Source organism: Melitaea cinxia, chromosome Z (genome assembly GCF_905220565.1).
Source record: "Melitaea cinxia chromosome Z, ilMelCinx1.1, whole genome shotgun sequence".
Classification (NCBI taxonomy): Eukaryota; Metazoa; Arthropoda; class Insecta; order Lepidoptera; family Nymphalidae; genus Melitaea; species Melitaea cinxia.
The window spans coordinates 17498139-17522274 of NC_059424.1; the positions used below are offsets into that span (position 1 = coordinate 17498139).

The 24136-nt window shown below is 33.3% G+C and overlaps 1 protein-coding gene across 1 annotated transcript; it reads left to right on the forward strand.

The window, feature by feature from the left end:
* The first annotated feature begins 15898 nt into the window (after positions 1 to 15898).
* LOC123668885 lies at positions 15899 to 21118 on the forward strand. The gene is made up of 2 exons (XM_045602577.1): positions 15899 to 17936; positions 18057 to 21118. Exons 1-2 carry the CDS (start codon positions 15899 to 15901, stop codon positions 21116 to 21118), a joined length of 5100 nt encoding a protein of 1699 aa, XP_045458533.1.
* Positions 21119 to 24136: the final 3018 nt, after the last annotated feature.

Sequence of the window (24136 nt, forward strand, 5' to 3'; positions counted from 1 at the left end):
TTTCCTTTTAAGGTTGACTCATTACAACCTTTTTTATGGTAATCAAGTTTGTTTTATAATAATGCACTATTTGCGAAGGTGATTTTGTGGACATGATAAAAATCCTTATGCAAATAAATACTTTAATCGTCATAAATATTTATTTTTGAACAAAATTGTCCTTGACACCATTTTATTTCAATTAATAAGTTAGATGATGTAATATATAAAATAATATAGTTCGAAAATAACTCTGCAACGAATTAATGATCACAAAAACTGAAAAGGTGATTTTATTTCATTAGCATTAGCCACTCATATGAATTCTTAGGGAGGAAAAGTACTTCATCAACAAGACAATTTTATGAAAATAATACTTTGTATTATGTAGTATTTAATTTGGACGCATAATTTAGGAGATAATGTAAAATCAAAGGAAACGATGTCGCGTATGTCGCCCGAGTTGCACAACCATATAATTATATATGTATATTAGGTTTACAAATATTTTAGTGGTTTTTTTCCTAATATTCATAATATTCTTATTTCCGCCTAAATTAAGGTAAGTAAAACCGTCAGACAAACCTAATGTAATATGTATTAACTAACTATAAAGAATAAAAAACTTACCATATTAAATAAATAGATATTTTATATATAGGTCTTCGTGTTCGACATATTTCATCGTCTATATCCACACAAACCGTGAAATCATAATATACCTATGTTGTTGTGTGGAAAAACGTACTAAAATATTATTTAGCCTATAGCCTTCCGCGGTAATCGTAACCTAACCCAACACAAAAAGAATTATTCAATTCAAACCAGTATTTCCTGAGATTAGTGCGTTCAAATTAATTCTAGCCTTATAATATTTGTATAGATTAAATCAGTTGAAATGCTTTTATATTTACATGTTTATAGTCAATAATATTAAGTGCAAAATTTCTTACGAGTATGGTTATGCAGGTATCAAACAAGTTCATGTGTGTATTGTAAGCGAAAGTAAATCTATGTTTATATAGTCGTTTGTTTATTTCAAAGTACTCACGCTTTCGGTCATTAAAGAGACTGGGTACCTGGGGTTATTGACCTAGCCATGAAGCCTCTCTTCATGAATAGTGAAGATCTATACGATACACTTAGATGCATGCATTTTTAATTATAGACCACAAATCGTAGGTTTCGATATCAGACTTGCGTTAGGTAATGCATATAATATAATGCGTTAAGTAGGTACCTACCTTGTTAACAAAACCTTGTTTCTTAATCAAAATTATTTAATTATATTTTCGTAACAATCGTATACTCTTATATTTTTAATAATTTACTAAGTAAATTTGTTTGCGACAAGTTTTAAAATAAAATGTTTCCGAAAAGAATCAAACAAAAAATAAATCACTGTCATAAATAAACCGATAATAAATCAAACGAACATCGATTTAAACATATTACATATTAAGTTTTATTTCTATCGAGAATACATAGTTATAATATTGTTTAAATTGTTTTGCAGTGCAGCTCGAATTATTCATTATTTTATACAATACTAACCGTCATTAAAGTGTTAGGACGTTATTTAACTATTTTTTTCTACAGGAACTGATTATTTTATACTTAGCAACATTGATAAATAACGTTATAAACAAAGAATGATAATATCTTTTATGTGATGCATATTTCTGTTGTTATGAATAATTGATCATTCCTGCAGTTTAGTGTTGCCCAAATGCAAGAACAAGACGAGACTTAGCCAGTCTTGGTCTTGGTCTTGCGCCAATACACCTGGTCTTGGTCTTGGTCTTGGTCTTGCGCCAATACACCTGGTCTTGGTCTTGGTCTTGGTCTTGCGCTCCCAGTCTTGGTCTTGGTCTTGGTCTTGCAGCAAGAGTCTTGCAAGTCTTGCAATTACCTATTAGTCTATTACTATTTATTAAAGTTTACTTTAAATCTTAGAAAAACGTATTAGAATTGGAACATTGTGAGCTTGAATTAACATAGCCATAGTAAAGATCAAGCAGATTAATAAATAACTGAAGATTTGATAAGAAATTCGAAAAATCAACTGACCTATATGTCGTTTTCCATGGAAGTAACTGTTTCTTAATAAACATTTATGATTTATAAGCTTACATTTGCTAAAACATGTAAAAAAACAAATTAATTACAATAACTTGACTGTATTTTAAAGAACAATACTTATCTGTCTAGAAAGAGATTGAACCCTCAACTTATAAGAAATTTATATACTTACTAGAATGAATTAATATGACATCTACTACCTATCCTTACCATTTTATCCTAATCATAATACTACTTGCGTGATCAGTATAATGTATTCATTTTCATTCTAAGCACTCTGAAACTTATTTATTCTTTGGAACACCTGTAGGTACTCTTAAAATTCGAAATTATTTTGCATGAGTATACCTACGCTATGATTTCGGCGTGGCGGCAACGATTGTTTTAGATTTCAAAAGAAGCCGCCGGTGCGTGTATCATAACCATCCGAAAAGCGGCAAATTTCTTTGAGAAGTAAGTACAAAACCTTTGATGCCGCATTATCAAAGTGCCGATGGTTAAAACATAACTATGCATGCACTCAGTTTGATTTTAATAGATATTTTTTTATTCGCTATGTTTATGGTATTAGTCGTAATGCGCATAGGTCCAGTTTTTCATATTCTTTGATACAGTTTTTTGCGTCTCATAGAATTCCTAAGCGTACCTACCTATACACCGAACTGTTACACCTAACTACTCAGTGAAATAGCGCTAAGTCCTAGCTGCAAGACGCAAGAGTCTTGCAGGCTATGTCTTGTTCTTGCTTAAGTCTTGCACGGTCAGTCTTGGTCTTGGTCTTGCTAAAAATACGCGGTCTTGTTCTTGGTCTTGGTCTTGCAAAAACGCAAGAACAAGACCAAGACTGCAAGACCAAGACTGAATTTGGGCAACACTACTGCAGTTAGTTGACCTTGATGAGTATGCTGCGTTTACACTTAATAGTAACTTCATTAAGTAGTTTCGTTTGTACATAGTCGATTTTTTATGATAAAATCCACCTCATTATAATGGATGCATTCTTATTTTGACAATTAAATATCTTATACATTTTGAAATCGAAATCTCGAGCTTTTAATACATATTTTTTCAGTTTTTCTATGTCCATCTTTATAAAGCTGACATCATACAACAATATAGAATCATGACAACAATAATTACTGGATTACTGATCAAAACACCACTTTGTAAGTTCGTTTTTTGTCTACAATTACCTGTCTGTGGTTAGATAGATCATCCCAGACTTCAATAGTTGGTCATACCCAGTAACGTGTTATATTTTCAACCATCGGCATTAGAATTACTGTGTAAATAACTTCAGTTTCCACGAAATCACATTGAATAGCAATCACATTAGTAGATTATCCTGTCTACTTAATCATGCTTTCGCATATATTCATTACACGATTACAAGATTCATAGCTACCGGAAATAATTTTTTAGAATCATTCTGCGACCTACGAAACGTTGGGCACGCTAATTTAATTCTTCGTTGCGTAAAGGACGTCTTGATAACTTCGTTTATAAAAACAAATAATAAAGCAATTAGGTTTTTTTTAACTGGTCCTCGTATTGTATCATGGTTTAGTGCTGACAGACTTCCGAATCCGTATGGAAATTATAGTGTCACTATGTAGATCTGCTCTACTATTTAATCTCTATTATTATTAATTAATCACTGGTTGCTTTTTTGTACTGACTATTTGAATGTTATTCACTCATATATTTATATAACAATAATAACATTATCACGATGCGAAATGATATCAAGTGAAAATAGTAATGTACCATACAATAGGGATACTAAAAGTTCTACCAATTCAAATAATACACACATGTTTATAAATGTATATTGCTTTTTTAATTTTTTATATTTTAATTGTACATAATTACAAATTTTATATATTATTTTTATGTAACAAAATACAGCAACTAGAGCCATTTAAATTTAGCATCATTTTAGTTATTAAAATCTATAGTAAACGATTTAAAAGTTATGGGGATAAAACTTAATACACTCAGCTGGTTGGTGAAATCTACGTTCACGACCTACTACTGATCTCACCCGTGATCTTACCCGTGTTAATATTTATGACTACTAAATAATAGCCAAGGAGCGTAACGTGATATTTTATAGCCTATACATATCACCTTTAATCAATTCCTTAAATACAATGTCGTCTACAACCGACAAAAAATATTTTTCTTTATAATATAAAATCGTTGAAGCTTTAAGATAAAGCTATATTTTATTTTATTTTTTAATTATGAAAACGTTTCCATTGTGAACCGGTTATATAGATAGGAGTCTTTTTTATCTGGAATTCCCACAGGGTCGAGACTTACGCGGATAAAAACGCGGATAGTGCCCTGCAGCTGTAGCTTATATGAAGTAAAACGTAGGTGATTAAAAACCATAGTCACATTACAAACTACTCGAGCTTAAAACAAATGCAATACACTAGTTATCGACTTTTTGTTGTACCGAGTTATTATTTAATATTTTGTTTTAGTATACGATCACTCGGGGTAACTTTGATTGACAAAGGTAACTTTGACAGTCAAATCACAAAATTATTTTTATTTTTTTAATTTAAATAAAATTAAATAAAATTAAATTTATATATATTTTTTTTACTTAACAAACTTCGTAAATCAACTCTCTGAAAAAAAATGCTTACAAATAAAGTTAATGTCAAAAACTTTGCTAAAAGTTCCACGCGCAATTCTTGTATTTTTTTTTAGTGGTAAACTTTTTAGATAACTCGAAAATTTCGCTACTATCAAGGTATGTAAAAACATAATACAACCTTTAACATTCTCTACGTGACATTGGCAAAATCATCTGTGCTCATTTGGCACTATTGAAAGCCATTAACCCTAAAGAAGAAGAAAAAGAACCTTTAATATGTCTATCTTAAATTCCTATCTGTGTCAAAGTTACCCATAAAGGGCTAAAACTTTGACACACAACAAAATTGCCAGTTTTTGATACATATTATGATTTTTATAGACGTTAAATAACTTGAGAGTATGAAAACCAATCTGAGAGCACATATTAAACTAACTCTTGTGTCTGATATTTAACATTGTCAAAGTTAGCTAAAAAAATATAGTAATGATCTGTCAAAGTTACCCCGATATACTGTACCCTGTACGTTATATGTTTATGTGTTTATTTTCATATTTTTTCTTATATGTTTATTTTTAGCATTTACGTGCGTTAACTATATTCATTATTATAAAAACGGTTAAAAATATATGTATTAAGATATTCAGATAAAGCACCATGGACCGGTTATTATTACTCAACGCAATTAAAAATCCTACTAAATATGCTTATATCTTACCTTAATTCTAACGGAAAGCTATCAGGTAATATAGATTGGCTTGTCCAGAAATTACCTATTCACTTTTCTCAAGATATCTACAACAGATGTTGTAGGAAAAAATAATTCAGAAATGGTATCTAGTGGTGCATATCAGAAATGTGAAAGACACGATGAGTGATACTGGGTGTAGGTCTACTGGTGGTACTAAAGGTGGCAAATAAAAGTAAACCCCAATGTTGGTAAGTTATGAACGTGTTGGTAAGTATGGTAGGTCATGGACGCCAGCAACACCAGGCGCATTTCCAGCGCGTTGCCGATGCTATGCCCAACCGTCCTCAGGCGCTCTGGATACTTTACTCACCACAAGAACACCAAATTAGTTTATCGAGTTTTATTTAATGATATTATATACACTTGTCGAAATAAGGACATAAGAAGACAAATAAAGTTGGACATTAGCAAATAAAGTTTTGTGTTTTTAACGATTACCACTTTATATTTTTATAAAATTCTAACTGTATTTATTTTTGGAAGCCATCCCAACAATAATATGATAAAGATAACGGCAATAATCTGATCACAAGCAATAAAAATAACATACGAAAAAAAAAACGAGCTTAGGATGTAAATCACTAAATATGTGCTAAAATAAATTGCTATTTCTACCTCGCGTTCGTATATAAACGGTTACGTATTACAAAGAGGAAACTTTTTGTTTATCTGAAATGAATACACTCGGAAATTACTGAAATAATTTTAATAATTTTTTATTAATTCGAAAGCTGTATTTCCTAGAGAAAATATGAAACATACGGTAGATACGTGGGTTAAACCACGCATTTATTATGTAACTAGAAGAGCAAGTAGGAACGTGATATATATAATTTTTTATTCATTATATTCGTCGTATCCGTATTTTGTTACCAAACCTTAACACAGGATATCATAATGAAGGTCGTTGAGAAAAAAATAGATATGTAACATTTTTTAACAGATTATTTAATACTTTAACTTAGTTTTTGATGTTGTAGTACACTGTGGCGTTCCTATAGCTTGTTTTAATAGAAAGGTCACGTGATTCTATACAAATTTAATCAGATCAAATAAGTATTTTTCGATTTAAACCTAAAAATGAGTATATACTTGACTAATTTTTCGTCGACCTACGTTGCATTGTACCACAATACTTTTCACTGGGTTTATCAATTTTGATGATTATTATTTAAATCGAAAGATAATGCTTGTTATGTGGTGCTCATTTAAATTTGTTTGAGATCTGACGACTGCTTTTTGAGTTATGTTTGATAACGTGTATGTACTTGGCTGTTTTTTCATGTACCGACTATACGCTGTATTACTTCTAGATGTAATTGAAGTCGTTTTTTGTTTCGTTTGCGAGCAAAACATAATTACTTATTTGTATACATCCATCTTGAGTAGATGCTTTCAAAGAAAACTTCGATGCAATGAATGTAAATAAACTAAACTGGATTAATTCCTTATTGCAATATATTAATTCATTGTAAATGACATGTAAGCTGAATGGAAACAACATCATGTATTACAACATAAAATTAAAATGACATAAAAATAAAGACTTGGCAAAATATACTATTCGTATCAAAACTCAAAAAAAGTGTATATGTAAAACGCGAGTGTCTATTAACTCATATTCTGGAATATAAAGTAAAATAAATTTGGATATAATGCACTCATTACAAATTTCAAATGTGATGTAGATGAAACGTCTAATTGTTAACAAAAACTGTTATATATATATATCAGCCGGCAGTTACCTAAAACACAGATATTAAGGACCCGTTTCACCAGTTATGGTTTGAAAGGTTATCCTGCAAATTAGTTACGATTAAACTTTAACAGCAGGTGGTAGATTAAGTCATTAGGACCTGTTTCGCCACAATTAATAAAATACAAGCTTTAGATAAATATTTGTGAATAGAAATATCTTATAAATACAGAATAATTTTACGGTGAAAAATAATTCACCATCAGTCATCCGTTAAATCGTCCGTCCGCGTTATCATCCACTACTGGTGAAATAGGCCCTTAGCCTAGTAGCTGACATTATGAACAAATTTTTACGTATTCGTAGATGTCAAACACATTTATACGTATCTATATTTATGTACATTTAGGTTCTAAAATATAACGTAGACATATATATTAGAGGTTTAATATAATTTTGGAACAATATTATCTTTTTCCTTTTTACTATAGATAATGTATGAAATGAATAAAATTATAACCGCATAAGCAATTCAAATTGTTTTTTATATTGTTTTTAGACATAATAATGTAATCTCGTTAATATATACATTTATTATAATGAACATCTAACAAGGAAATGCAATTATTAAAACAAATTTAAATATAACATCTATACGATTAGTTTATACTATTTTTTACCGACTTCAAAAAAGGAGGTTACTCAATTCTACCGTGTATATATATATTTAATATGTATAAAAGGAAGGAAAGGGGATAACTTAAGTGTTGTAATATGATAAGAAAACCAGGATCTGATTATAGGATTCCAGAGAAATCGTCGAAAATCCGCAACTTTTTACTGGGTATACCGATTTTGATGCCTTTTAATTTAACGGAAAGCCGATGTTTATCATGTGGTCACATTTAAATTTCGTCGAGATCTGGTTACAACTTTTGAAGTAATCTTTGGTAATCTTGCGTATTTACTTGACTATTTTTTCGTCTACCTACGTTGTATTACTTGTCGATGTAATTGAAGTCGGTTTTTTTTTTCGTTTGCCAGCAAACGCAATTATTATTTTCACTAAAGTTAAATTAAAGTTTAAGATTTAATTCTAACAATAAATACGAACAATGTTTTAGTTGTATGTTTTTCTATAATACTTGTTTCTAAGACAAAGCAATTTTCTTTTATTCCTTGTCGTAATTTCAAAAAAAAAAACAACTATTTTTTTTTATGTCACTAGGTCGGCAAACAAGCGTACGGCTCACCTGATGGTAAGCGATTACCGTAGCTTATAGACGCCTGCAACACCAGAAGCATCGCAAGCGCGTTGCCGACCCAATCCCCAATCCCCCCCATTAGTTTGAGGTTGTTGTTTAGTTACATTATTTGACCTACCAAAAATAAATAAAAATCTGTCACAATATTTTAAACAAAATTGAGACTACAAAAACACTTTGTTAAATTTACCAGTTAGTCATAATCATATTCTCTAACCTTAGTTTTTGTTTTTATCATTTAAAAATATTTTGTTTTCATCGTTTAAAAATAATGTTAGGTACATTATTTTTAAACGCTTGATGCTTGATTTTAATACTGGCCTTCTTTGAATGCTCTCATGTAATTGTAACAAGTCTGTTATGTTCTGTGTAATGTAATATGATTTTTTTAATATGTTAAAAGTATCCAGTTATCTCCAAAACGGTTTTAATTATAAAAGTAAAATCTTTAAATGTTAATCGAATGTCTTGACTTACAATGACAAATAATAGCGCCAATCATAAGGGCGCAAACTTTTTACAGAGCCATAAGATCACAGGAATGAGTTATTATATTAGAATTAAAGTTATATCAAATGTTTTCAAATATGTTAAATAAACGAACATAAAAACTAGAAGGACTAGACTAATAAATAAATTTTAATTGCAGTTACACTTTAAACATAATATACATGTATATTACAAGATAATTACAGGCTGTGAAGTACAATGAGCGGAGTTGTGACTATTTGGCCTTTTTTTCCAGACAAGACAAGATCGAATTTTATTTCAGTGTTGAAAAGCGATGAAACTCTACGTATCGTGAACAATATTAAAGTAATTTATTTACAGTCACACAGGCTATTTCCATTGAAAGCTTTAAACCCATGGTCAAAGGAAGGCGCAGTTTTTGTACCATCAAAATAGCATACAACGTGCTAAATCATCGTATTTCGTTCAGTTCCAATGATCAAAGATTTCCATGGTATTTTACAAATTTAATACAAAGTAGCTAATAATACAACAGACATACTCCCAGGGCAACATTTGTATAAATACAAATATGCAATGAATTAATACAGGTTTGGAATGTGCACATTACACTATTATAGTATTCAACTCCATTTCATAAACAGGAACATTGTAATATACCTACTATGTACAGACTATCAATAAATTTAATAAGGTCATTTGTCTCTGGGAGCTTCGCCAGGAGGACCTGACTTTGATCCTGCTTACCACCAAAATTCGAGGCAGTTCGAATGCTTGTTTTATCATAAGGTCGTTTGTTTTTGTGCAAAACCAAACAAACAACTATCAAACACCCTTAGCCTTACATCCGTAATCTTAATTTCTGTCTGAAAATTTATATTACTATACATAGATTTCCAAAATTTAATCAGATCGTACCTCTAATTACTACACGTAATGTTTTGGGTGTGGACGGAGGGAGGGTAGTATAAAATCTCACCGCGGGTTGGGTAGAAGGTTAAAAAGTTGCTAAAAAACATCAAGTGATTAATGGTCGACCCCTTGCTGGGGGCCGTGGAGTGTGAAACGTTTAAGAAAAAATTTAAATTAACTCCATTTTTTACAGAGGTCCGTTAAATATAAGTACTTTATTACATATACTTTATTACATATACTTTATTACATATTTAAATCAATAATCTAATATGCGTAAAAAGTAAATGTAAGAAAATCTACAAAAATCATAAAAGAGTGAATTAAAAAGACCACTTTGGTCTGACTGATTTAATACAGAGATCCTTTAATCGCGTGTACACGCGTCCATTTCTCAATTTATATTAAAACCTACGTTCAAATCATCTAGATTTTAATTTCACAAAGTTTTAAATTTAAATTAGTAGGTATATTATTTTATTGCTCTACTCAATTATACAGAATTAGGCTAACCATACTTTTTATGATGCTATTTAGTAAAAAACTATAAAAGGATTATTTTTACGTGACTGTAGGGGGATATAAATTGCTTAATAGATGAACAGCTTCAGGCCAGAGGGGGATCTACCGTTGTGGGCACGGTGGGTATGCTTACAACCTTCACTCGAAACATATTTTCCTTTGACTCGATAATTATATGGAATTATGCAATGGGTGGCCTAAAAAAGAGGAATAGATTATTATTTATAAACACATCCCAAATTCTGCTATTACTTTTTTTCTTTCATTTATGGGACGGCAAATTTAAATGGCCCCGGGTCATTATGCACTCACAACCCTTAATCAGGTCTAACTTCCTTCCAGTGACTATTTCCATACCTAAGCCCGTGCCTGCTAAGCTACCTGCCCGTAACTATAAGCGAAGGTAGCCTGCACAGGCGAGCCTACCGTCGGGGCGTCACGGTTGCATGAGTTAGCGATCCCGTGGCACCCCACAATGACGATGAGGACACCGTTCGGTCTGCGCCGGGAGCCCCACACTCCCGTCGCCTCCGAGCAGCAGGACTAATGTGTAAATTCATTTCACAGCTTTAAAAAAAAGGTTTGGTATGCTTGCTTTCGATTGCAATCTTTCAGATGTTGAAGACGTCTATAGACTACGGTTCTTCCTTACCATCAAGTGGGCCGCTTGTTTTCCGACCTAGTCGTATAAAAAAATAATGTGTCCATTTCTTTTTACATACTACTTAGTCGATTGCAATGAATACTTGTACTTTAAGAAAGTTTTGTTTTTTTTTAATAATTTTAAGCGCAAACCTGTGAAGTTACACACACACAGTTAAGGTAAAACAACTTATATACTATTTCGATTTCTGTGAAACACAGATATATACATACGCAAGCCCATAACTCAAATGCAAAACAATGAGAGCACTCCATTTGCTATCAATCAAAACCTCGAAATCACGGATTATTCGGCTAAAGCTTCTAGCCCTTCCTGCACATAACCTGTACAGAGAAATTCCTTCATGTACTCAGTACAATTTTCGAGCACTAACATTCTCAATAGCATTGTTATTCCTGAATGAAATAATAGTAATTAATTACCGCTCAACTAATTAATAAAAAATTAAAATATTTATTTATGATATGAAAATTATAACTTTATTAAACCAAGTGAATATAATAGCTGTTTAAGCTATTTTATTTTCAGTTTACATTAAACTTGTCACTTAAGTTATATAAGCATGGCGAAATTTTTACTAGAAGACTCGTCGCAATTGACATTCCAATATTAATAGTAAAGTGTAATATGGATAAATAAACGAATAAACAAATATATAAATATCTTATAACATATACACGAGGTCGGCTGTTCCTATTGTAACTTGCTAAACGATTGTTATTGGTAAAAGTCGACTATTATAACTAAGTATGTTTTTGATAAATATATACAAAGAAATAATACATATATAAAATACGGTGGTAGTCGAAGCCGCAACCGCGGGACAGAAAGTAGTGCCAATACAAACTGCGCCAACGGCATAAATAAGTGAATAACTCAACGGTTTTGTAATATATATAAGAAGAACTGTTTAAGGTATTTTATTTTAAGTTCACATCGAACTTGTCGGTGAAATTAAACATGGCGAAATTTTTATTAGAAGACACGTCGCAAATGACAATCATCTCTATAATAAAAAGGCATTAGTTCGACAATAGGATGGTATAATATAGTAATAGCTATATTAACACACGATATATTATCTTACTTATATATAAGTAGAAATAGCTTTGATTGAAGTTATTGTATAAGTATTACCTTAAAGCTATACTTAGTGGTCCGACGAACGTATGCCAAAAAAATACAGCCTTGACTTACAGCGAACACAACTTTAATCGTTTACTGTACTTCCTAACAACAAATTTAAGACGAATTTATAAAATTATGACTGTAATAAATTAAACTCTTAACACTGTGCAAAAATAAAAAATTTAGTTCTTAGCTACGTAAGTTTAATCTGTATCTGATTAGTAAAAAGTAGAAGTTGTAAAAATTTTGGATCATGATACATCGATTGCTCTCTGAAATTGAAAACAAAAATGCTGATTTGGCTGTGTTTAAATCCATAAGGATACAAAAAGTAACTTATAAACGTACGTATATATTTATAAGATTTTAATGTATTTTTCTTTTTTACAAAACCAAGTTTTAATTAAACCAAGTTATAATTTAAAGTAAATTTAAAAAATCGTACCTTTGAATACACAATATTAATTCAATTATATAATAAAATGACGCAACTGAAACTATTTATTACATTATATTCGTAAAAAAATACTTTAAGTGTTCAGTTACTGTGCAGATTTTACTGGCACTAATTTTTAAACGACTTCAAATTGGAGGAGGTTACTCAGGTCGACCGTATATATATTTATATAGTCGCTTTTGAACTGATTTTGATTATCATTTTGTATCATTTCTATATTGTGTGTAAGGAGATATCGCAAGGGTGGTTCTATGATAAGGAAACCAGGATCTGATGATGGAATCTCAGAGAAATCGAGGGGAACACTCGAAAATCGCAGTGACGTCTAGTGCGTTTGTTAATGTTTCGGTGTAATTGAAGCAGGTTTTGTTCGTTTGCTAGAAAACACAATTATTTAGTAAAAGTATGAAATCAAACAAGCAGCCTACAAAATGTTTTGTACAAATTTGAATAGTCTCCTTAACACGAAAAATGTTTATTACATAGTAGTGGTATATAGTAGTTATAAAGTTTTTATTGACCGTTCCGAAAAAAATATATTTTATTAAAATTTTATTTTAAGCGCTTTATTATCCCTAGATGGAGCCAATGAAGCATATAATAGTAAATCAATAATAAATATCTTCCCGAGTAGAAATTTTTTCGTCTTCCTTAGAAGGACCGGACCAGGCATGCCTAATCAGGACTAGGTAAGGCATGTAACGCAGATGATTGGTCTGGACCTGATCAGGATGAGATGAGATTTCCTGATCAGGTCCAGCGGGTTCGGTTCGGTCCTTTTAAAAAATACGAATGTATATTTTTGAAAAAATTGTTTAACAAAAAAAAAAAAAGCGAATTGATATAAATATGTATTAACATAATTATTATAATATTTATTTCCGTTTATTTTTTCCAATGTATTATTTATTTATGTTTTTACTTTAAATATTAATTATTTTTATTTATTTTTATGTTATGAATTAATTATTATTATTAATTAAATTTTATTTATTAACTTCTAATGATTAACTACTAACTACTATTTCCTATTACTTACGACTGCTCCACTGTGTAGAAATGGACTCCCTGCTAGATTGTTCTGATAACTGTATATATACTAAGTGCGCTTAAAAACATTAATAGCGCGATTCAGGCTCAGTTCGCGTCATTTCTTTCAGACCATCCTGATCTGGACCGGACCAGGTCCTGATCCAGTATGCCTTACCATACTTGGTAAGATTTTACATCAGGCTAGCCTTGTCTGGACCGGACCTGGTCCTGATCCAGTATGCCTTACCATACTTGATTATATTTTACATCAGGCTATCCTTGTCTGGACCGGACCTGGTCCTGATCCAGTATGCCTTACCATACTTGATTATATTTTACATCAGGCTATCTTTGTCTGGACCGGACCTGGTCCTGATAGAGCTTCCCGGATCAGGCGTACCTTATCCTATCCTGATCCGGTCCAGATACATGATCTGGTTGAGCCTGACCTTTTTTCTACTCGGGTTTAACGTTCACACGGCCGTCTGTTCCTAAGTTAAGCAATTTAATACTTACGCTATATATATATATATATATCTCTCAAAGTGTCTGTAAAGTAGGTTTACGGACGATAGTTTAACGTGACAACATCATAACAAAACTCCTCGGACTCTCGACCAATCGGGCGAGAATCGAACCCACAACCTGCGGAACAAAAACAGGGCCACTACTAACTGCGCCAACGGGCTAATTAAATGTGTATTGTCCTTTTTAAGGACGCTATCACATTTTTCTACAAATATCAGTGTTTTTCACGTACCATTTTAATTAATTAGGAGTCACCCTGAGAGGATATCTTGGTTTCAAATGAAAGATAATATATTCATCTCCGAGTGAGACCATAAAAATTCTATAGCCCCATACAAACTTTTCACACAAATACAGTTTAACCATCACAGAAATCGCAAAAAATTAAAAAAAGACGGGTCTGAATTGGAACCATTATAGCCTAAATACACTGCACTAAGAAAAATAAATACACTAAGAAATTGTTGCTTATTTAGTCCTCTATGCGTAGCGCTAGATATTTTATATAAAAATAAATAATATTTCCATTTATGAGAAAAATAAGAAACGCTCTCAAATTTCTTCATACATTTTTTACAAGTGAACCATCGTCGTTCGTCATTCCGCGCCGAAACGCGCTCATGGAAGCACGGCTGTATCGCTTCAGCGCAAGTAATAATTACGTAAAAAATGAGTTCCTTGTGTGTACTGTGCTTGGACGAAATTGATACTTAGTCTATACTAAGAATCTATACTAAGTCTTTGCTATGCATCTGGTTTATATTGTATAATAATCAATAATAATAAGTAATCTTCGCAATTTGTCTTCTTTTCAACCGACTTCAAAAAAAGGAGGAGGTTACTCAATTCGACCGTATATATATGTGTGTTCAATGTATGTTTAATTATTGCTTTGTGGAACAAAACACAGATGGCGTTGATTGTCTGTTAGATCGCGCTATCTTTGTGCCGTGTAAATTTATTTAGTCAAATATTGCGTTTATGTTCGGTACTGATTTTATTAGTGGAATATTGGTTATCATTCATTAAAGTTTAATTCCTCACATCAAACACTGGTAGTTTTATTGAGACGCCAGAGGGAGCTGAAAGTTCTCAGGGTGAACTAGCGTGGTCGCTAAGTACTACAGTCTTGTACATGGTTCTTCGAGACGGATGTTGAGGAATTAGTCGGTCTAGCACACGACAGTATCGTGCCTTTTTGCCATATCGGATGACCGGACAAGTGGATCGCTTGTGCAACTGGTCATCATCAGCAGCAGCGAGTTGCATGGGATTGCAACAGGCTACAGCGGACGGCGCTTGGAGATCGCGCCTGTCAGGAGAGGAGAGGTGAAAAGGAAGGAAGTGGAACGAGGGACGAAGCCGCGTGACGCGTAAAGTATACAGTCCATTGAAGTTATCATCGGAAAAACTGTGAGTGATTTAAAATTTCAATTATTTAAAACTTTCAAGCTAAATTAAACCTTAAATTCATTAGTGCTACAACTTTGAAGATTTGCATAGACAATCGTTAGTTTAATATTGTTATGGTGAATTTGAACTTTATTTATAAGAGAAATTTAACTTAGTAAATTTACAGTAGAATAGAACTTAGTGTAATTAGTTTAAGTCATAAATGTGGTTGAGACGGGGAACCTATGCCCGATTTTGTTAAATATTCTAATTGTTAAAACACTTGTAAAATTTTTAGTCATTAACTTAGTGTGTTTGGACATTTTTAATTTGTTCTGTGCATTTAAACTGCATAAGGGTCTCAGTGGGATATTATTTGTTTAGTTTATTACAGTAAATCAACTTAAAATGGAGAATTTAATCAAAGTTCAGATGAATCTTTATGATCGAATGTCAAAGGCTTTACATAACTATAAAAAATCTCCTAAAGATCGTATAACTAAACAATATCTTGAAACTAGAATGGAAGTTTTGGATGGGTTTTGGTCTCAAATTAATGATAATCATAGTAATATCATTAATATGTCCAAAGGGTTAACCGAACCATATTTCAATGAGGATATCATAGGAAACATTGAAAATTTATATCTTGAATACAAAACTATCTTAAAACTTGCTTTTTCATCTTTACAAGGTACCAGTAAGGATAATTCTAATGTAAATGTTCCTAGTTTTAATATAAAATTGCCGCGAATAGTTATTCCAACATTTAGCGGTCAGTATTCAGAATGGACTACTTTTAGAGATCTTTTTGTTTCACTTGTCCATTCCAATAGTCAATTAGATAATGTTCAGAAGATGCACTATCTGAAAGGATATTTGTCCGGTGAAGCCGAACAGCTTCTGAGACAAATACCCATAGCGGATTCAAATTATGAGAGATGTTGGTCTTTACTTAATTCTAGATATAATAACAAAAAATACTTGTCGCACTTTATTCTAAAACGTTTATTAAGTCAAAAAAACATTACATGTGAATCGTCTTATGGTTTAAAAAATTTAATTGATACTACAAATGATTGTTTGAGTTCACTGACTAACTTAGGCATAGACGTAAGTACCTGGGATATCATTATTATTCACATACTTACCTTGAAACTCGATCCGGAGTCCAGAAAGCAGTGGGAATTCTCTGTAACTAATAACAACACTTCTGATGAATTACCTACATTTAAACAATTTACAGAATTTCTAACCAACCGTTATCGTGATTTAGAGTTTTTAGACTCAAAACCAACACCTGTAAATCGAAATATTAATGTCCAAAATAACAGTAATAATACTTCTAAAGTAAATACGCTTAAGACTTTTCATGCTTCTTCATTTAAAAATCAGTGTGCATTTTGTAAGGATAATAATCATAGTATTATAAATTGTACTCTTTTTTCTCGAGAAACTGTAGAAGCTCGACGCAATTTTGTCCATAACAATAACTTATGTTTCAATTGCTTGGGAGGGAACCATTCAGCAAAATTTTGCCGAAACTTAAAAACATGTCGCATATGCAAAAGGCAACACCATTCCCTATTGCATCCAAGTAATAAAGGTACTGCTGAGACAAACCCCGTCAGTACAAAGAATAGTAATACACTGCCGCCTAGAGAGGTTACTTCATCGTGTTCGGAAGTTGAAACACCCGTACACGTAGCGGGAAATTCGACTCCATTAGCCACATTATTTTCTACAGAACAAGCTCGTAGTCAAGTATTGTTGGCTACTGCGTTAGTCAAGGCCGCGTCGAAGACTGGAGAACATGTTATTATTAGAGCGTTGTTGGATCAAGGATCACAGGCATCGTTTGTTACAGAAGCAACTGTTCAGTACCTAGGATTAAGGAAAATACCCATAACAGAACATGTATCGGTGCTAGGAGGTGATAATAAATTATCTCCAAAAACAATGGTGTTAATAAATCTCAAATCCTTGGTTGACCCATCTTATGACATCAATGTGAAGGCTTATGTTTTAAAAACAATCACTAGTCTTCTACCAAGTAGGAAGCTAGATATATTGGAATGGCTCGAAACTCTTGAGATAGAGTTGGCAGATCCGAATTATCGCACACCTAATAAAATTGATATTTTATTGGGTGCTGAGGTTTACGGCAAGGTAATTCGAGAAGGTATTAAAAGGGGTCCTCAGGGTTCACCGGTAGCGCAATGTACATCTTTTGGATGGATTGTGTCTGGTGAGATAAAGGCAGCAGATAGAGATATCAAATTAAATGAATATAAAACTTTTCACTGTCGGACGGACGAGAATGATATGCTCAAACGTTTTTGGGAATTGGAGTCGGACTTGGAACTAACAAAGCACCAAACAATGTCAGACGAGGAACTAATTTGCGAAAAACTATTTAATAGTACTACTAAAAGGAATGAAGACGGTAGATATGTAGTTCACTTACCCTTTAAAACAGATGACCCAGATTGTAAACGTAGTTCTTCTCGGGATATAGCTGAAAAAAGATGGCAGAAATTAAAATTAAGATTAAAATCAAATTTAGAATTTTGTAATAAATATGAAGCAGTAATGGAAGAGTACTTACATCATGGTCATATGGAACCAGTACCTATATCGGAAGAAAATGTATCAAATGCAGTTTACTTACCTCATCACGCAGTAGTGCGAGATGATAAGGATACCACGAAGCTAAGGGTTGTATTTGATGCATCTGCAAAGGGGAAAAATGAGGTTTCATTAAATGATTGCTTGTTGATAGGCCCAAGTCTTCAACCAGATCTACGGCACATTTTGATGCGTTGGAGGATACATCCTATTTGCCTAGTAGCTGACATTGAGAAGATGTACCGGATGGTCAATGTAGCAAGAGAGCACGTTGATTTTCAGCGTATAATCTGGAAGGATAATAAATCAGGTGAAGACAGAATTTTCAGACTTCTTACTGTTACATTTGGCACGGCTTCTGCACCATATCTTGCAATAAAAGCACTTCAGCAAGTTGCAATCGATGAAGGCATCAATTACCCTTTAGCAGCAAAGGTGACTTTAAATGATTTTTACGTTGACGATCTGTTGAGTGGATGCGAATCTGTAGAGCAAGGGCTTAAGTTATACAACGAGATGAATGCTATGCTGAGCAAGGGTGGTTTTAAATTACATAAATGGTCAAGCAATAGCAATACAATGTTAGAAAGCATAAAGGGGGTAAATAGTAACGAAGAAACAATAGAAGGAATACATCTTAAACTAGATAATGTATTAAAAATATTAGGAATTACCTGGGACCGCAGCAGTGACTCCTTCGTGTACTCGGTGAATCTTCCAGAGATGCAGCAACCTGTAACAAAAAGAAAAATATTAGCTGATGTGGCACGTCTATACGATCCGTTGGGTTGGATAGCGCCAACCATTGTACTAGCAAAAGCAATGATTCAAAAGCTATGGTTGGCCGGGTTGACTTGGGATGAGATAGTGCCCACAAACTTAATGGACGAATGGATCACTTACCGTGATAAGTTAAAAGGGTTATCAGAGTTTCGCTTACCTAGATGGTTGGGTACTACTTCTAATAATACCACGGTGGAATTGCATGGATTTTGTGATGCCTCCAAGATGGCCTATGCAGCAGCTATTTACATTCGTGTAATTAATCCAAACGGTTTTATTCACAGCTCACTTATTGCAGCAAAAACAAAGGTAGCCCCAGTCAAGCAGGTGTCTATTCCAAGGCTGGAATTATGTGGTGCCGTTCTACTTACCAGATTGATTTTAGAAGTAGCTGAGGTCATGAATATTCCGAAGGCAAATCTGCATGCATGGACTGATTCAACAATCGTTCTTGCGTGGCTCAACAGCCATCCCAGTCGATGGAAAGTGTTCATCGCTAACCGCGTTTCCGAAATTTTATGTTCATTGGACTCACATCAATGGGCACATGTAATATCCAAACAGAATCCAGCAGACTGCGCCTCAAGAGGTTTACAACCTTCTGAATTAACACATAATGAATTGTGGTTAAAGGGACCTGAATTTCTTACTGAAGGTACAATACAATATGCGAAACCTAAGGATATCAGCACTGACTTAGAGGCAGTAAAGACACATTGTGCTGTAGTTAACACTCCTTTCATTGAGAGGTTTTCTTCTCTTACGAGATTAACTCGAGTTATAGCTTATTGTCGTCGTTTCATTGCTAAGACTAAACGATCCAAAGATATTGAAACCACTTACCTTTCGAGCGAAGAATTAGCCGCAGCGCTAGAGGTGTGCATTCGATTTGTTCAACAGGAATACTTTAAGGAAGAATTGTCTGCAATATATCAAAATAAGACTTTAAGTAAGAAAAGCAAACTCTTTTCTTTAAATCCGTTTCTCGATGAGAAACAATTATTACGAGTTGGGGGCAGATTGGAGCAATCCAATTTAAGCAGGGAGAGAAAACACCCAATTCTGTTGCCACGGACATCTAGTTTGTCGAAACTAATTGTTGAAAACGCACATAAATGTACATTACATGGGGGACATCAATTGGTGTTGAATTTTTTGCAATCCAAATACTGGATTTTAGGGGCAAAACAGCTAGTAAAGGCTACCACAAGAAATTGCATAACCTGTGTAAAAAATGCTGCTATCACCAAAAATCAAATGATGGGACAGCTTCCTACAGCCAGATCCACACCATGTCGTCCGTTCAAACGCAGCGGAGTGGATTACGCGGGTCCCATTCACTTAAGAACTTCTAAGGGTCGGGGACATCACTCTTATAAAGGATACATATGTTTGTTTGTCTGTATGTCCACAAGGGCCATACATTTAGAAGTTGTAAGCGACCTCACCGCTCAAGCTTTCTTACAAGCTTTTAAACGGTTTGTTGCTCGCAGAGGCCATTGCCAAGATATCTGGAGCGACAATGGAACTAGTTTCACGGGGGCAGCTGCAGAACTAAAGAAAATGTTCGCTTCTGAAGCTGCAGGAATATTTAAGGAGGTAGCGGAATCATTGGCTATAAATGGAACAAACTGGCATTTTATCCCTCCCCATTCACCTAATTTCGGCGGTTTGTGGGAAGCTGGTGTAAGGTCCGTCAAATTCCACTTAAAAAGGGTAATCGGCGATTCTACTCTAACTTTTGAAGAGATGTCGACAGTCTTGGCACAAATCGAGGCATGTTTAAATTCTAGGCCACTTTGTGGTGTTACTGACGATCCGAATGTTGAGGTTCTGACACCAGCTCATTTTCTTGTGGGCGAATCCTTGGTTACACCACCCGACTATAATTACGAGCACGATGGAGTAGCGTCTCTTCGAAGGTGGCAGTATACACAACGAATGCTTCAATCTTTTTGGCGAAAATGGTCTCAGGAATATCTAACCAAATTCCTACACAGATATAAATGGGCGACTCCATCTTCATCACCTGCCGTTGGTGATATTGTAGTAGTAAAGGAGGATGGTTTGCCTCCTTGCAGATGGTTATATGGTAGAATTATTGATACTCACCCAGGTTTGGACAACGTTGTTCGGGTAGTCACGATTAAGACGAATAAGAACACTGTATTAAAAAGGCCAACATCAAAACTATGTATTTTGCCAATTGAAAAATAAATTTAAGTATATTGTTAATTTGCTGTAATTAGTTTTATAAGTTTTTGTCTATTATTGTAACATTTAAAGTGCCCATGGTGGGCGGTTCTTTACAAGGACATCACTGTCCTCATGGTTAGCGGCTCTCTATAAGGACATCACTGTCCTTATGGTGGGCGGTATGTTCAATGTATGTTTAATTATTGCTTTGTGGAACAAAACACAGATGGCGTTGATTGTCTGTTAGATCGCGCTATCTTTGTGCCGTGTAAATTTATTTAGTCAAATATTGCGTTTATGTTCGGTACTGATTTTATTAGTGGAATATTGGTTATCATTCATTAAAGTTTAATTCCTCACATCAAACACTGGTAGTTTTATTGAGACGCCAGAGGGAGCTGAAAGTTCTCAGGGTGAACTAGCGTGGTCGCTAAGTACTACAGTCTTGTACAATATGTATATATATATATTTTTAATGTATGTTCGGAGATAACTTTTTCGTTTATGAACCGATTTTGATCATTCTTTTTTTGTTGGAAAGGAGATATCCCTAGTTTGGTACTATGATAAGGAAACTAGGATCTGATGATGGGATCCCAGAGAAATCGAGGAAAACTTTCAAAAATCGTACGGGTGACTAGTAAATTTAATCATGTTTTCATTAAGTACTATAAAGCACTACTATTTAATAAAGGTCTGGAGTCGATCTGATTGATGATGGAGAAGAAAGATAGTCGAGGGAACTCTTCAACAATTTATAGCAATTACCTGCTTTTTGATCTTAATTCGTTTCTATTGATGAGAACTTTGCACCTGTATTAGTTATAAGTGCCATTACAGTCTGATGATGGAGACAAAAGATAGTCGAGGGAACTCTTTAACGATTTATAGCAATTACCTGCTGTTTGAACTTAATTCGTTTCTATCGATGAGAACTTTGCACCTATATCAGTTACAAGTGCCATTACAGTCTGATGATGGGGACGAAAGATATTCGAGGAATTACCTGCTGTGTGGTCATCTGTGTCACAGGACCAGGTTTGATGATGGAGCCCATAAACACTCGAGGGAATTTCTCAACAATTTACAACAGTTACCTTTTGCTGTTTGACGACCGCTTTGATATAATGGTGCATGTGCCGCGTCGGCGGCGCCTAAACACTGACGGTCGCGGGTTCAATTCCCGCTTGGAGTGGATATTTATGTTTATACAAATATTTATTTTCAGTCTAGTTGTTAATCCTTGTGGTTCTCCAGACCTAGCCTCAGAGAACACGCTAGGCTGTCAGTCCCGGTTGTTATTACGTACACCTGATAGCGAACTTTACTCATAGTATGTCGACGCGTTAGCGCAGCGGTCACAGCACTGGCTGTTGCGCTGGCGTTAGTGGATTCAATCTCCGCGCAGGACAGACATTTGTATTGGCCATATAAGATGTTTGTCATGATCTGGGTGTTTGTGCTTGTGTATTGTGTATGTTTCCGTACCCCCGACACAAGAGAAAAAGCATCCTTGTTAGGTCTACACATCACTAAAAATTGTAAAATAAAATAATTTTTAACAAAAAAAACCGACTTCTAACAGGAAACTAAAAAGTGAAAAATAAACTTACTTAATACAAAGTAATTCGTATTTTGATTTAGTTAATCAGAAATGATTAAATAAATATTTTATAATATTGAAGAACTTTCCTGTTTGAAGTCGGTTTTTTTTTTGTTAAAAATTATTTTATTTTAAATTTACATTCATCATCATCATCATTGTTCCGTTTGCAGAGTTATAAAATAAATAAATTTCTAAAAAAGAAGCAGCCTATGTTACTCCTTATTGCATAAGATATATCCCAGTGAAAGTACCGTCAAAATCGGTCCACCCGTTTCAGAGATTAGCCGGAACATACCGACAGACAGACAGACAAAAATTGGAAAAATGTTATTTTGGTATATGGACCGTGTATACATCCGTATGCATTTAGTAAAAAGCAGTATTTTAATATAACTAAAGGGCACTCCAATTTTATTTATTTGTATAGATTGTTTACGTAAAATATGTTATGTTTATATTATTATAATGTTAAAACTATAATAATATAACTTAAAATTGTATGTGATTTTGAATTATAAAAATAAGCGTATTATTATCTATTATATTTTATTGTATAGTACGACGAACGAGTAGTAGATACCCTGACGCCTTAAGACATTGTCATAAACAGAGTAGGGGAGAGGTTCCGTGAATAGTAGGTACTTAGTAACAGTTACCAAGTTCGACTTTAAACTTACAACTAAATTTACTAATCAATACCAGTAAAATTAAAAATTAATACTTTCAAGTACCAAGATTAGTTACGTCGGTACAAAATCGAGCAGATAGCGGTATCAATGTGTGCGTACGCGTAATGTTATTGTGTTGCGATTTAAATACCTAAACTTGAGCGAGTGAAAAATGTGATAGCGTCCTTAAGCTCTTGTAATTTATCCTTAGTTGTTTGAATTACCATTGCTGTTTTAGCTGGTTTTCATTTTCAAGATTTTATTATTTGTACCTATGAATACAGTGTTGCTTATAATAATTAAAACCACAATTACTCGTGAAACAAAAGTACATTAGTATATTATTGGTTATTTTTTTTTTTTGTATTTGCTCTGTTAACAACTTTAATTTAAATAAATAAATATATAAATAAATCTATTTTTATGTATTAAGACAAAAGCTCCTTTTAATGTTTTTTAGATCAAGTCCATAGTTGTATAGATTTTAATGGTGGTTTGATTTGCATTCGGTGAACATGAATAGGACGACAAACTTAGAAGCTAGAACATCAGTACAATCATTTTAATGTTTTCGTGATTACAGTTTTCAGAATACAATTACGATATTCATATGTCGATAGTTTTTTAATCAAAATAAACTTAGTAATAATAAAAATCATAAGTCAATTATTAAGACTAGAAAATAAAAGTGCATAATAATTTTGATTCAATGATTTTTTCAGACTTTAACATCGAACGGCTGAACATAGGCTTTTGTCTCCATTT

What these genes read in the sequence shown, in the direction of transcription:
- LOC123668885 (XM_045602577.1), top strand. Translation starts at nt 15,899, where the DNA reads ATGGAGAATTTAATCAAAGTTCAGATGAATCTTTATGATCGAATGTCA. An exon ending in TACTAAAAGGAATGAAGACG is followed by an intron (nt 17,937 to 18,056) that starts GTAGATATGTAG and finishes AATCAAATTTAG; the next exon opens with AATTTTGTAATAAATATGAA.